The sequence below is a fragment of the Felis catus genome, chromosome B2 (assembly GCF_018350175.1).
Source record: "Felis catus isolate Fca126 chromosome B2, F.catus_Fca126_mat1.0, whole genome shotgun sequence".
Taxonomy (NCBI): Eukaryota; Metazoa; Chordata; class Mammalia; order Carnivora; family Felidae; genus Felis; species Felis catus.
Window position 1 is genome coordinate 5,435,954 of NC_058372.1, and position 15,841 is coordinate 5,451,794.

Sequence of the window (15,841 nt, forward strand, 5' to 3'; positions counted from 1 at the left end):
CCGTCCCAAACCTTACTATGGCAGCAAGATGGGATCCCCCTGTTGGATGGTTAAGGTTTCTTGGGACGATGTCCTGTGTGGATTATCACGCTGGCATTTAATCGAAGCCAATGACTTTGAGGTACTTGTAATTCAATAATTAGAATTAGTAACAAATGAGCCAGCATAAGAGCAGAGGATTTTTACTGAACTTTGTAATGTTAAGTAGCTCTCTCATGCTTGTTAAGAGCTGAATTGTTGGCATTCATATTTTTGGCAGACTCTACACGTTAGAAGGAAAACTGGTTGCGAGCGGGGCCGAGTTGGAGAATGGGCAGTTTTACGTGGCGGTCGGCAGGGATCGGTTCAAGAAACTGCCTTACAGTGAATTACTGTTTGACAAGTCAACAATGAGAAGGTCTTATGGGTGAGTGTTCCCCCTCATTCGTGTCTCCTACTTTAGTTACCACTTGAAATAACGAGTCTAATGCTCACCACTGGTCTATTTTATATAATCTTACTGATTATCAGTTAGAATGGAGAGCATGGGGAAGATCTATATCTATATCTATATATCTATATATCTAGCTATTGTTTTTGCCGAGATTGGAGATTTATTTTTTTTTGCACAAAAATACAATTTTGGGGAATCTATGAAAGACAATATAGTATTTTTTAACCATTCACTTATGAAGTCATAGTAAATATAAAGGCTTATTTTTGTGAAGGAGACACGGCAATGGACTTCTTTGTAGCATACATTATTAGACATTTAATAATGTCTCCACTGTTTAGCTGCACAAGATAATTTTTTAGTTGGTGGATATACAAGCATCTAAAAGTTTAAAACATTTAAGTTTAAAAACAATATTTTATACTCCTTTTAATTTTTTTTAAGTTTATTCATTTTTGAGAGAGAGAAAGAGCATGAGGGTAGGGGCAGAAACAGAGGGAGACACAGAATCCAAAGCAGGCTCCAGGCTCTGAGATGTCAGCACGGACTGAAGTCGGATGCTTAACTGACTGAGCCACCCAGGTGCCTCAGGCTTTTCAATAACAGGAAGAGATAAAAGCGATATAATTCCACTTGCATAAGTAAATAAAGCAGTGATACAGAGTATAATTATGACATGCAAACTTGTAAATATACTTAAAAATTTTTTTTAAATTTAATTTTAGAGCAAGCGAGAGCTTGCGAGAGTGAGAGAATCCCAAGTAGGCTCGAAGCTCAGTGTGGAGCCCCACGTGGGGCTTGATCCCACGACCCTGGGATCATGACCTGAGCCAAAATCAAGGGTCGGATGTCTGCTCAACCAACTAAGCCACACAGGCACCCGTAAAGATTACCCTTTTAATTGCATGCAATACTCTGTTGCCTCTATGAGATGTCCTGTGTCTGTGAAGGGTGCCTCACTCCAGGTGAGTTGATGGCTGGCAAAGGCATCGGTTCAGAGCCCTGGTGGATGCAGGCGCCCCTTGGTTTGCCCGTGGTGCTGCTTTTTCCAGTGGTTCTATGGCCACTTCGCTATCAGAAACGGACTCTTTGTGGTTGTCCTCTGCTAGGGTGTGTGACAGACACTCGTGCAGACAGAGCACAAGCTTTATCAAGCTATCAGGAGAGACTGGCCAAGGGTTTCTAAATAAGTAAGGGATGAAATGGAACTTCAGGGGGGCGGTGTTTGGGGTGTGCAAGAGCACGTGGTTTTCCAGCACTTTAGAATTCTTTACCAGCACACTGATCGATGGCTGTCCTTACCCATCTACGAACTCAAACCCAGCAACACTGGGTTCGCCTGCCATGAGCCTCAGCGTGTACTTGAGGGCAGTGAGAGAGCTGTAGCTCACAGGTGGCCTCACTCAACCGAACGAGTAAGACCTTTATGGACGTGTGGTCTTGTTTTCAGAGGTTCACTGGGTTCCAAGACGCTTCCTAACAACACAGACATCTCTGAAACCGCATTCTTATAGCCAAGGAGAACTTTTATTTTTTTGTAGAGAATGACTAGTTTAGCTCCCTGAATGGAAGCAAACACCAGTGTTTTGCCGTGTCTGAGCTTCTGCGGTCGACCCTGCAGACATTATGAAAAGAATGGAAATTTACTGTTTTTGACTCAATCTGGCAAAATTACTCAGCTTAGGAAATGACTTTTTGAAATGCATATAGAAAATTGGGGGATTTGAATAAAAATGCCATGAAACACTTTAAGGTGGTACTAAAAGTATAAGGGAGCATTGATTAAAATAGTTTAAAAATCTTTTGGAGGGCAATTTGGAAACTTTATGGTGGTCTTTGTGAAATTGGGAAAAAGTATGTGGTGCTTTTTGTGAGACACCGATGTCCGTCAACAGTTGACTTGCAGGTCAGGACGACAAGTTGGAATGACAATTATCTGGCATTACGTGTTATTTGTAAATAACGTTCAGATTTCTAAATTGCAATTTGTTTCTGCAGTCAGAAGTCTTCTTCACTACCTCCTATCGTAGGATCCAGAAAGTCTAAAGGGAGTGTAAGTATCAGATGCTTTACTCATTAATGTTCTATATTTCTATGTGATACAGAGAGACTGTTCTCTGGGTTTCAATTAAATTTGAAGAAATAAAACTTTACCTGCCTTGTGGCATGTGAGCACTTATGTGAAACAATGCTAAAACATTAGTGTTACAGCTAAGCTCTTCAAAGTGAACCAGCATTTTAATTTTTGTTTTAAGTTCGTTTGTTTATTTGTTTATTGTTCGTTTGTTTATTTATTTATTTTTGAGAGAGAACGGGAGTGGGGGAGGGGCAGAGAGAGAGAGAGAGAGAGAGAGAGAGAGAGAGAGAGAGAGAGAGAATGAATCTCAAACAGGCTCCAGGGGCTCGAATCCACCAACTACGAGATCGTGACCTGAACTGAAATCCAGATTCGGCCACTTAACCGACTGAGCCTCCCAGGTGCCCCTTGAACCAACATTTTTAAAATACAGGTTTCAAAGTAGGCAATCTTTTTCCTTGTGTACAGGCCTGATATAACTTATGTTGCAGTTGAAATCTGGGAAGTGATACATAAAAGTAGAAGAAATGCGGGGTGCCTGGGTGGCTCAGTCCGTGAGGCGTCTGACTTTGGCTCAGGTTGCGATCTTTGGCTCATGAGTTTGAGTCCCACATTGGGCTCTGCTCTGACAGCAGGAGCCTGCTTGGGATTCTCTCTCTCCCTCTCTCTCTGCCCCTCCCACACTTGCGCGTGCTTGCTTGCTCTCTCTCACTCTCTCTCAAAAGAAGTTTAAAAAAAAAACCTAAAAAGGGGTGCCTAGGTGGCTTAGTTGGTTATGCCTCTGACTTTGGCTCAGGTCATGATCTCACGGTTTGTGGGTTTGAGCCCATTGGGCTCTGTGCTGACAGCTCAGAGCCTGGAGCCCGCTTCGGATTCTGTGTCTCCCTCTCTCTCTGCCCCTCCCCTGCTCATGCTCTGTCTCTCTCTTTCAAAAATAAATAAACAATAAAAAAATAAAAATTAAAAAAAACCCAAGAAGTAGAAGAAATGCTGTATTATGTCACATTAATGGTCTTTCTCAGTCTGGTTTTCTGTCTCTGGCAAAGATTAAAGAGGAAGTCTTTGTTTAAAAAAAAAAGAAGACAATCCTGTTGTATTTCTTTAAAAGATTGAGAAGCACTCTAAATATTTCCCTATCCATCAGTCATCCACTTGCTTGTTATTTAACAAATAATTATTGTTTATTATTGTTAACAGTAATTATTGTTAATTCAGCAGATGTCCATTAAACTGCTCTCCTGGGAGAACTGTGACCAGCATTTAGTCCTAACTTCTTAGCCTGTGGTACCTCCTCACAGTGATGAGTCTCATCCCAGCTGGAGTGCTGCTGGGGTGGCTTTTTCTGGCTGAGGCTTCTCTTTCTGCTCTTTCGATTGAATTGCCTGACCGGCAGTGATCAGAATGGATTTGACATGTCCCCCTGTCTGAACATTTTCCCCTGATTTAACTACGCAAAGTTTTTCTGTTGATATTTTGTGAAATAAGCTAATGCTGGGTACTGATACTGTTTAGGTATCTCCCCTCCCCTTCACCCCATTTTTGTGTATCATGTAAATCCTGTCAGTACAGAGCTCGAAGTGGGACTTGATCTCACGAACCGTGAGATCGTGACCTGAGCCGAGATCAAGAGTCAGATGCTTAACGGACTGAGCCACCCACATGCCCCATGTTGGACTTACTTATTTGAGAAATCACTCTGCGTGTGGTGTCTGCAGAGAAGTGGGTTGGGGAAGAACAGAGGCGGTGGGTGGCTGGACCCAGGCATGTGATGCAGGTGACCTGGTCAGGTGGCTGCAGGTGACATGGATGTCTGTGACCATTCTTCCTTGAGTATATTGTAGCTGTTGGCATCTCTTGAGTGCATGTTATGTCCTGGGTATTGTATTAGTGCTTGTGCGGAGAGGGAGGGAGAGATTCTAGAGAAAACACGAAGTGTGTGGAACTTACATTCTAGAGGTGGAAAAAGAGAAACAGACAATGCATTTGGTATTAAGCTTGAGGATAAGGGATAAGCTTGAGGAAAGATACATCAAGGAATGGGAAGAGCAAGTGAGAGGATGTTGCAGCATCTGGGTGGTCAGGACAGCCCTCCTTTAGGGGGTTGTATTTGAGCAGAGTCATAACGTGCCTGGCACGTACCAGGTGCTTACTGAACCTGTCTAGGTGTGTGAATGACGGGCAGGGAGCTGCATGGAGAGACCGTCTTTGGTCAGTAATTCCAAAGTCACAAACTTAGTTTTTAACAGAAGGATTCATTTACTCCTTTCCTTTAATTAATTGGGTCCCTGGAGAATGTACATGTTTTTAAGATCATTAGCTGCTTGGCACTGAGTGGGGGTGGGAGAGAAGCGGCTAGGGGAGACCCAGCTCAGGGCTTTGGGAATCACTGCCGAGTCAGCGGGAAAAGCACCCTCAAATTCGTGATACGGATCAAAGGGGATGCAGAACTGGGTTTTTATGAATTCATTTCTCACCAGGCTTTCTAGGAATTGCTCTACTGCATGAGGAAGGGGAGTGCGGGAGGTGGCCTGATAGAGTTTAGTAAAAAAAAAATTAAAAGCGGGCTGGAAAGCTACCAGAGTCTGCACAGGGGGCCCCTGCTGGTGTGTAAGTGCCTAGTGCAGCCGCATCCACCCTGTGGTAGGGAGTGCGGGCTTCTGGGCTCATGCAGGCCCTTCCAGAGCCCCTAAGGAATGCCCCGTGCAGAGCAGGACGAGACCAGAAAGCCATTCCTTACACAAATGCCTAGTGCTGGGAGAATCGCAGACGCGAGCAAATGGAGAGTAATTTTAGCGTGCAGTTCTAGCCTTGAAAACAGAAGGAAGATATGCGTGGATGATGTTAAATTCTGTTCACAGTGGAAACACACCCCATCATAGGGGAGGCTGTGGTGTAGCAGCCGGGAAGCCCCGCGTAGTGTCAGGGTGCCCCCTAGTGGCAGATGTGCGAACTCAGAGATTTGAAAACTAAAACCAGAGGCTAAAAGTTGTTCTTGTTTGTTATTACCATGTGGCTATTACATCTTGTGATGAGTAGTTTACAGATTTCAATATTATAATTGGTAAAGTTCTGGTAAAAAAAAAAAACCAATACGATTATCTGTGTATCCCAAAGTCATCGTGAAGCAAGATAAGGTCCAGATGTTTCCAAAGCTCTATTTTGCCTTTTGGGAAACTGAGTCCAGGATGGATAAAAGGGCTTTTTTTTTTTTTTTTTTTTTTTTTTTTTTTGCACACTTACCATCACCGGATTCACAAGTGAGAGAAATGCCAGCCTGATTCTGGGTCTACTTTCCTGCTTAGAAGTCTCCCTTTGGGGTGCGTCTCTGAAAGACACGCATGGCAGAGGCTGTCGCGTGAGGCAGATCCCTCGCGAAACTTGGTGTTTTATGGCCTCTGTTCCTTTGGCACCTGTTCATGGGGACTGGGAATGCGTTTCCTGTGGTCATGAGTTGAGTGGCCCTTATTGGAAAGCGCCGAGGGAACTATTTTAAAAAAATCCCAGTTTCAGTAGAGTGAGGGGAGATGGAAGGGTTCTTTTCAGTTCTTTTGTTTATTTGAGCCAGCAGATTGCTTTTCCTGTCAGATACACTGATGTGTGTGGGGCAAGAGGCAGGGCAGTGGTCGAGATACCGCACGGGGTCCAGTGTTTGCATAGGACACGCTGTAAAATCAGGCTGCTTGTTGACTCCTTATTCTCAGGCATGTTGACCCAGTTTGTCACTTGCAGGTGGTCTTTTCAGGGAATCATGCCATATTATAAATATTTGTAGTGCCTTGGCATCAGGCAGCTTCGTGTAGAAAAACCAGACCTGGGTAAGCGTGAGAGAGATAATCCCCTTTATCTATGACATGGTGACAGTGATACCATATTTGTGTCAAGTGGGTACTTAGAATGTAAGAAAGTACTCAACAATACTGCTTTTTCTGTACAAGATAGCAAAACTCCCCTCTTACCTATGCCCCCCCCCCCAAATAGCCACAACTCTCTATTTATGTATCTATGTTATTAGTCACGCGTGGAAGTCTCAGAAAAGAAAGGAAGATCCCTGAGAATGCAAGTTGGTGCTTCCATAATTGGATACGTGGATGTCGGTTTCCAAAGCTGTGCCTTATGTTATTGGAAGTCACCAGCCTTTCTTGATGCTCCCAAATCGCCCTTTTGAGTGTCCTTATCAGTAATGTAGTATATCAGAACTTCCTGTATAGTTTACAAGAGAGCTGGTTTTTAAAATCGTGTGAATCTCAGGCACTGCAGGATGGGGCTTCTATTTCCCCCTTGTGAAAATGACTTCTCCCAGACAGCTGTAAAAGGCCATCCTGCCAAGATTCAGAGAGGTTCTTCTACATTCAGCTTCGTTTTAATCCTCGGAAGTTCAACAGCATCTCTGAACATTCCAGTAGGCTTGCTAGAAGGGTTACTTCACTCATCCAAGGCTTTTAAAGTTTTAAAATCTCGGATGGATGGACTCAATTGAAAATAGGTGGGGATATGAGGCCTGGCTGATGGTTTTGGAACCTCTACTATAATCATGTTACCTGTCTGTCTCTCTGCCAGGCAGCCTATGGCCTTGTGGGAAAGAATCATTGGAGAAAAGGAAAGAAAAAAACCAACAACTCTGGTTGCTGTTAATGCAATAATTAAATGGAAACGTATGTTTAAATTGCAGCTGGAATAGGAAATTAAATTATGCAAAGGAGTGTTATAGATTTGGACAAGTTTTCATACTGTTAATAAATCTATGCATAATTCATTTTCTTGTAGGCTACGACAAAGTAGCATAAATAACTTCATTTGTAAGGCTGTGAATATTTCTACCCATAATTGGGTGATGGCTAAAACCATTTAAATGCTTCTGGATGGCTGAATATATAAATGTTTAAAATGAACAGTTATAATAGGTTTCAAGGCAGATTTGTTTATTTAATATTACTACATTTATTTTCAGATCCTAGCATGGTACAGATGTTGCATAAAGATTTCACCCAATATGGTGTGAGTTCAATACGATTTTTAAGAAAAAGAGACTAACTCTGCTCTTGGAAGAAGCACTCTGATGCTCACTGAGTAAATACTGCCTGACAGGCGCTGTACTAGTTATTTTATAAGTGTTACCATTTCCTTCTCGTGAAGGACCTGAAGGCAGGTACGTTGGCCCCATGCAACTGCTGAGGAACCAGGATCAAAGAAGCCAGGAGTTAGTTAGCCCAGGGTCCCCTCGGTGGTTAGTGGCAGAGCAGTGGCTCTGAGCCAGGTGCTTCGGTCTCTGGAACTTTCGTTCTTTCTACCACCTGCAGCCTCAGGCTTTCTGCATGCAGGTGGGCTTAGCACCTGAGCACGGAAGGGACCAAGGTGCTCTTGGTAGGAGGGAGTTTCTTGCCATAGGCATGGGCAAGCAGTGACGGAGTACGAACACAGCTGTTCGGTGGGTGTGTGTGGTAGCCACCCCTGTGGTGGGTTATGTGCCCCTGCCCCCCCGCCCCCGCCCCAGGAGCTGTTCTCAGGCCAGTGATGGGAGCCCTCGAAACTCAACCTCACCTTCGTGATAAGGAGCCTGCTTTGCAGATGCAGAGTCTTCACCTCCAGAGGCTCCGCCGAATGTGTGACAGTTGGTGGCTGCCTTTGCCCGGGTGTGGTCTTAAGCCGCTGTGTCTGTGTCACTCTGGATTTGTGATTTCCAGGGAGTGTGGCAGTCGCTGTCGGATGAGTACGGATTTGAGGATTTTTACAAGCATAGTGTGTGTGTCCTTGGATGATGACACCTGCACATTCACGGTGACCGTTGGTTGAGGAGGTGTCTCTAGACCGGTGAATCAAACTGAAGGCTGTCGCGATTCCTCAGCCAACAGATAGCTGCTGCTTTTTCCAGAAGTCACAGGAGGGAGAGGATGGTTAAGGCAGCAGCTTGCTGGCTCCATGACCTCATTGCTTCCTCTTTGCAACGGGGCGTCACAGCGCCTGTCTCCCAGGGTTGTGAGGATTGAAATAATTTTCTGGAATGTCTGGTACATGTTAAGTATTCAACACTTTTTAGCTATTATTTTTGTTCTCCTGCCTCTGTTAGACCCTTCCTGTGGCATTTGGAGAAGTTAACGTGGATATTAAGACGGAGAGCGGGGACTCAGCAGAATCCATTCGTCTCCCGCCCCTGCCCCGTTTACTGCTGGTTCATGACTCGTATGGACTAGGAGTTGCTTTGGGATTTGGTTAGCCAATGGTAAGGATCTCCAATCTTTTGCCACTTAGGGAAATGATCGTCAGTCCAAGTCAACAGTTGGATCCAGCGACAACACATCCCCTCAGCCCCCGAAGAGGAAAGGGAAAAAAGAAGAAGTGAATTTGGAAAAACCCAAAAAAGGGAAACAAAATGTAAAGTTAAAGAATTCACCACAGATAGTTCCAGACAGCGGTAAGTTTGTCCTTCCTGCTATTACATTGTTTTTATTGTTTATCCTCTCAAGGCTATGATACGATTTTGATTCTTAAATAGATCTGTTTCTCTGGACCCGCAGAAGATACTCCTGACCATCACGTGGGAGAGTTTTCCAAGGAAGAATCTTTGTGTACAAGATTCTTCTGTTTTTCCTGCTAAGTTTCAGTTTATAGTTAGAGGTCGTGTACAAGGACACGGGTTCTGAGATAAAATATTTCTTGTGGTGGTCTTAAAGAAAAAGGTAAATTTTGTCATCCTTTTCTTCTGTTGAAAGGGCTTGATTGACGTTTTGACCAACTACTGTTGACATTGGTCTCTCTCTCGTGTGTCTACAACCCTCGTCCACATCGATCATGAGTCACTGTCAGTCACAGCTTCCTTTCTCCGAAAAGATGTTTTACTAATTTTACTGATACCCAAGAGGATACTACAAAACTTTGCCAGTAGACAGTATGTACCCAAACTGGTTCTGTATCTTGCATTAGCAGATACAGAAATAATGCTAAAGTAAATTCTAAAAAAATAAATAATTCTAAAATAAAATAATTCTAAAAAAAATTCTAAAAAATAATTCTAAAAAAATTTTCATCGGTACGAAATTTGTGCAGATTGTGAACTTTCACGGTGGTTTTGGGAAGGTGGGCTCTTTTTGGCCTCATCCCATGCACAGTGTCAGCGGGGTGAGCCTGCGGGCGTGGAGGGCTGGCCGGGCCACTGCTCCCCACTCACCCCGGGATCCACTCACATGCCCGCAAGGGGCCGGGCTGGGCACCCAGGAAGACGAGGGATGGGCCGTGGTTTCAAGTTCCTGGCCAGCGCTCTGTCTTCCACCTGGGAGCTTCAGCTTATTTTGAGGTCGACGCGCAGAGTCACATTAGAATTCCGGCTAACGTGGGCCCCACAGCTGAGGGGACACGGGAACTTGTAGGGGTCCACACGATGTGGTCCCCGTGGTGGAAGAGTTGTCGGGAAGCTGTGTGAGACTAAAGAAACGGGTTGCCTGAGTGAGCCAGTGACAGAGGAGACAATGGAGGGGGCTTGACCTCTTTAAGGTTTCGGTGACAGAAGACCAGCTGGGGACGGGGAGTCCTAGATTCTGGTTACAGTTCTGCTATGGACCTCGGCCAAGTCACTTAACTTTTGGGGGCCCCATCAGCTATCTACAAAATGTGGGTTCATGATAAGGTTTTGTGTTAGGGGCACCTGGGTGACTTAGTGAAGCATCTGACTCTGTTTTTTTTTTTTTTTTTTTAAGTTTATTTATTCTGAGGGGGGGGGAGGGGCAGAGAGTGCGGGAGAGAGAGAGAATCCCAAGCAGGCTGCGCGCTGTCAGCGAGGAGCCCGATGCCGGGTTTGAACTCACACCGTGTGATCACAACCTAAGCCAAAGTCAGACACCCAGCTGAATGAACTACCCAGGTGCCCCAAGCATCGACCTCTTGATCTCAGCTCAGGTCTTGATCTCAGGGTCGTGAGTTCAAGTCCCACATTGGGCTTCACACTGGGTGTGATGCTTACTTAAAAAAAAAAAAAAGAAAAAAAAGGATCTTGCTTTCAAGTTTGCTTTTGTTTTAAGTTTATATAATCCCTTTTGGTGGCTATGAAACAGGGGAGGCCAAGGTAAAACGTAGTCAACAAATGTTTAGTGAATGTGTGCTTGATGGCAGGCACCAAACAAAGAAAGCTAGCCTACAAGAACGTGGCATTCCATGTTCACGAGCATTAAAAATAAGAGGCTTCATGTCAGTCATTACACTAGATGGTGAAGCCCCCTGTGCTGTGTCTTCCTACCAGTTGTCTTGTTTTTATTCCTAACACCAGGCACAGATCTGATAGGAGACAGTAAATATTGGGGAATGAACGTTGGACATCCCAACATAGATCAGTCTCTGTAATACTTTGAAACCCATGATGAAGTAGGACCTCTTTTAAACTTTCACAGATATTTTTTACTAAAGGCTTTTGGAAAATGTTACTTGCTTATTTTCTCAGAGGCTCTTCTTAGCCTGTGAAAAATCCCAGTTCTTCCCTCTAACATACGTCTGTTTTTATGTTATTTTAAATATTTTTAATGTTTATTTATTTTTGAGACCCAGAGACAGAGCACGAGTAGGGGAGGGGCAGAGAGAGAGAGAGAGAGAGAGAGAGAGAGAGAGAGAGAGAGAGAGAGAGACACGGAATCCCAAGCAGGCTCCAGGCTCTGAGCTGTGAGCGCAGAGCCTGACGCGGAACTCAAACCCACAAACTGCGAGATCGTGACCTGAGCTGAAGTCAGACGCTTAATCAACTGAGCCACCCGATGTATATCCATTTAAAGTCTTTCAATTTAGTAGTTGTTTCTAAGAAGAAAGGGAACTTTTACTTTGTTTCTCTTCTGTGGGGAGACCTGGAATCACAAGTCTGTGTCAACAGTTCCCTCTTTCACTGGAAAGTGACCTTTATTAAAAAGTTAGATGATCAGGATTTTTGCTTTTGTAGAAATTTGCGGTTTCCAGCAACAGCCGTATCGCCGTGGGGATGAAAATAACTCGTTGAACGTTGAAGCGCGTTGTTTCTTTTTAAAGCGCCAAGAGAAGGTAGAAACCCATGGTTGTTCTTCTCCCGTGTTTGGAGAGCCTGGCTGTTGTGTTAGATAATTGCCCATGGTAAGTGTGTGTGTTCCAGGGACATGTTACAACGTGTGGGCCATAGGTTTCTAACCGCCGGATCTCACTGTTCATGGAACGACGGCTAGTGTCTGTCAAGTGACGGTTTTGAGGAGTGGATTTTTTTCCCAGTAAGAAACTCACGTGATCCGTTTACGTTTCTTCAGTACATATAAGCGTATATAAGAATTGAGATGAAGCATTTTGTGTCTTTTCATCTTGATAGAAAGAACATGTAACCTGGAAAATGAATCCTGGCTTCCCAAAACAATTTTTTCCAGGGAAAATGAAAAAAAAAAAAGATTTTGTGCAGTTCACTAGATTAAATCATCCCTTGACAAGCATAAGGATATTAGCGTCAAGTCCATGCTTTTGAAAGTTGAGCCATTTCCCCCTATCAGATCTCCCTCCAGATGTCTTTGGCTATCAGAATTTTCCAGGTTATAGTAGTCAATCTCTCTTTTTTGATTCCTTAAGTCAACTTTCATATTCATTTTTTATTGCAATGGCTTTTTGCTTTAATGTCATTTATCCTAGTAGTTAGAACCAAGCCTTTGGATAGTCCTATCCCAAGGGGGCTCTTACTCTTTAGAAAAGTAAAAGCAAGAGGCACGGTAAGCAAAATGTACGGGAAGGTATGTGGTGAGTCAAGATGAGTGCAAAATGCAAGAATTTAATGCCATGTTGCATATTTGAAAGTTGCTGAGAGAGTAGATATGAAAAGTCCTCATTACAAGAAAAAGTGTTTTTTTTTTTTGTAACTGGGTATGGTGACAGATGTTAACTACACTTACTGTGGTGATCCTTCTGTAGTATATATAAATACCGAGTAAAACACGCAAGCGAGAGTTTGATGTTAGAGATGAAACATTTTTTCCCCCTACTTAGCAGTATTTTAAATTTGGAATTAAGTAATTGACTCAGTTTTCTTTTAAAGTGTTAACGTTTTAGAGCAAGGATCAATGTCTAGTTCCTCTCCTATCATATGTTAAATTGTGCAAAATTTTGATCCAGTGATGGTCGCCTATATTCTATTCTCATGTTACTTTCAAAAAAGAGGCTTGGTAGGCTGTCTTGATTTTCATTGTGATTAAGACTGTAGTCATACGTGTTGTCTTTTACTGTTGGTATTTGCTGATACTCGGGTTTCTGACGCTGTATGAATGAGCAGTGCTAATGTCTGTCTGTAGATGGCAATCTGCCTCTAATTTTAGGTCTTTTGCTTTTGCTTTTCTTTCTCCCTCTCTCTCTCTCTCTCTTTTTTTCTTTCTGACTCTGTTTCTTTCCGTAATAGTAAAGCTTAATAATTCAAGCAGAGCTGTGACATATTTCTTCAGGGAAACAAATCCCATTTTCTTTTGGTAGCCAAGATGCAAACTAAGATTGGTTGGTGATTGATGAAGTTGGGTGTGAAATGCATTTTTAGTGCCGCATTTAAATACGAGCTTAACTGGCCGGCGTGATTTCCTTACACTTTCCACTTGGTTTGCAGTGCCTTGAGATGCGTTTTAGAGGCTGTTAACTAGCTACGCTTTCCACCATGAGCAAAGTAGTAATGATGATTGTTTTGAAATAGTATTTTGGGATTGATGATATTCATTGATATTTTAAATATTTTCTGCGTGAGAAAAATTACCGTCTTTAGAACCACTGGAACAGGAAGTATAGTGAATTTAGGGCTCCTTAGAAATCTCAGACAGGCTGCAGAGAAAATAGCCTGGTCTGTGTTGCTGTGGCTTATGTGGTATTGACAATCATAAACACTTTTTTTAAAGCAGAGTTTTAAAATGTAAGCAAAAGCCAGACTTCTTGTTTCCTTCAAAGGATGTTTGATTCTGTTTGCGTGCTCTCTCTCTCTCTCTCTCTCTCGTATCTTCCTTGATGCAGCTCCTGGCTTATTCCCAGCATCGTTCGGTGATCATTCCTAAGGAACTTGCCGTGTGGACTCCTGATGCATGATAGGGAGCAGGTGCGGGGCCAGGAGATGTGTGAATGTCACAACCTTGCTGGCTGACTGCCCTTGAGCGGTCACACTCCTGAGTTTTCTAACAGCTACAACCTGCACACGGCTTGCTGTGTTGACCGGAGCACGCAGCATTCGTGCGGTCGGTCCGTCGTCCTCACGGTCTGATCCCGGGGCATGGGAACTTGAGCTTTGGTCCAGCTGATGAACCAGCTCTGGCACTTGCGTGGTGGCTCCCCGTCACAGGGGGCTTTGGAGATGGGACAGGAAGCACATTTCTGAATGCGCCCCCCCCCCCAAGCCTCACCGTCTGTGGGGGATCATGTATTTGAAGAACGCACGTGAGAAGGCGCCAGGGTGAGTTCGCGAAACAGGGCGCCGGTCACGTTTAAGAAGCTGTGCTAAGATTCAGGATTGCTTGGTGTCTGGCTCTGTCCACTCCCCTTGTGACAGGGAAACGCAGGCTTTTCATTCCCTCGCCGACCGTGACTTACCTCGCGGACAGTGTGGACTGTGGGATCCGGGTCAAAGTTTACTACATCCAGTACTCCTGTGATAAAAATGTGTAAGCAAGCCTTCTCCACATCTCAGTGACCCTCGTTGGGATGGCCTGTTGTCCGATGGAATTCTAGCACAGAGAGGATTTTGGTAATTTCTTGGAAGTCTTGTTTTGGGCCCCAGATTCTAATAAACTAGTTTGGGAATGTACATTTTGCTGTTCACCTCAGTACTGAGAGATTGGAAAATTCGAGGCTGGCTGAATACCAGTAAGATGTTTTGTCTTGGAGAGGAGAATCATTTTAAAAAAGAATCTTTTCATATCCTGCTTTCTTTCTTTTTAATGTTTATTTTTGAGAGAGAGAGAGAGAGAGAGTGTGAGCAAGGGAGAGGCAGAGAGAGAGGGGGAGACACAGAATCCAAAGCAGGTTCCAGGCTCTGAGCTGTCAGCACAGAGCCCAACGTGGGGTTTGAACTCACAAACCACAAGATCATGACCTGAGCCAAAGTCAGACGTTCAACCGACTGAGTCACCCAGGCGCCCCTTAATTTCCTGCTCTCTTACACACCTTATACACTGGAAGGAGAATCCCTCTGAGAGAAGCATTCTTTCACAGCTCATGGAGGGTTGAGGCCTCTGCAGGAAACCTCTTTTGGGGACTGTTTTCTTTTTTTTGTAGCCCAGGCATGGGGTGTGAAGTTACTTTTTTGTTTTCACGAGGAAGAGTCTGTAAGCTCTTGAGTTACATAGATGTTTTCCAAACCTTTGGAAGATTTTACTCCACAAAGTTGTGCGTAACCCGTAATGCACTTTATTTCTCGCTCCAGACTCCTGTGTGTGTGCAGGTTCCCTGCCGTGTGCACTAACGTGTCTAGTGGGAAGGCGAGCTGGGAGATCCGTTTCAGAATGCCAGGGACCCATGTTACCCTGCTGCTGAAGCATGGAGAACTGCCCTCAGTCAAATTTCTGGCGTCCACCAAAGAGGGTGAGGGCAGGGATCCAGCTAACTGGGTGTGGGTCTGAGGAAGAATGCAAAGTTTGGGGGCGGACACTGAGGCCTGGGATTAGGTGCTTTTATTATCTGATCCTCTTTGAAGAGGAGGATGTTGGGATTGCCCCGTCTTTACTTTTCCCCCTAGCTTCAGGCTTTGGCTCACCAACCTCCCTTCTCGTAGATGCCGCCTTTTATTGTAAGCAGGGCTCATTCCTTCTTGGCCCATCAGAGGCCCCTACAGATTCACAGTATTTCCTTGATTCTGCTGCCTCCAGAGTTAGCTGTGAACGTTTCTGTAGCATACTCTAGAGAAGACGTGGGTCTGCACCAATGGTGAACTTCTGGCTCACAAGAGACTCCTGCTTTTCCAGAAGAAGCTAAAACTGGGTTACCCCTTCTGGGCGTTTCATCACAAGTCTGTGGTAGGGCCCAGCCTGGGGCTTGGCTGGGGGCAGGCCTCCTGTCAGGAATGTCTGTGCTGATCGCTGGGGGTGACGGGGAAGGCGGGGGGGAGAAGAAACAGCCACTGCTCTTCCCAGCTCCCCATATCTTCTGCTAGTGTGTAATGAGGCAAGACCAGGAAGGGCCTGGTCCTCAAGGGCATCAGCAACTCCTCAGCCTCCAGTCTCCTGTGAGGCACAGACAAGCACCCAGAGCAACACTTAGCGTTAGTTGTGTGTGTGTGTGTGTGTGTTTGTGTGTGTGTGTGTGTGTGTGTCCATTATGCCTACATCTGTGGTAACTATTGCAATCAAAGCCTACATGTTCCAAACCCTGATTAATGGCCCAGTTCTGAC

The 15,841-nt window shown here is 44.5% G+C and overlaps 1 protein-coding gene across 4 annotated transcripts in view; it reads left to right on the forward strand.

The window, feature by feature from the left end:
* The window catches only part of DCDC2 (doublecortin domain containing 2), a 165,929-nt gene that overhangs the window by 55,343 nt on the left and 94,745 nt on the right, over positions 1–15,841 (forward strand). For all 4 annotated transcript variants that reach the window (XM_045057058.1, XM_023253620.2, XM_045057060.1 and 1 more), the window contains exons 6-8: positions 260–406; positions 2,432–2,486; positions 8,757–8,919. In XM_045057058.1, the coding sequence (XP_044912993.1) occupies positions 260–406; positions 2,432–2,486; positions 8,757–8,919 (365 nt within the window). The remainder of the gene's footprint in view (positions 1–259; positions 407–2,431; positions 2,487–8,756; positions 8,920–15,841) is intronic.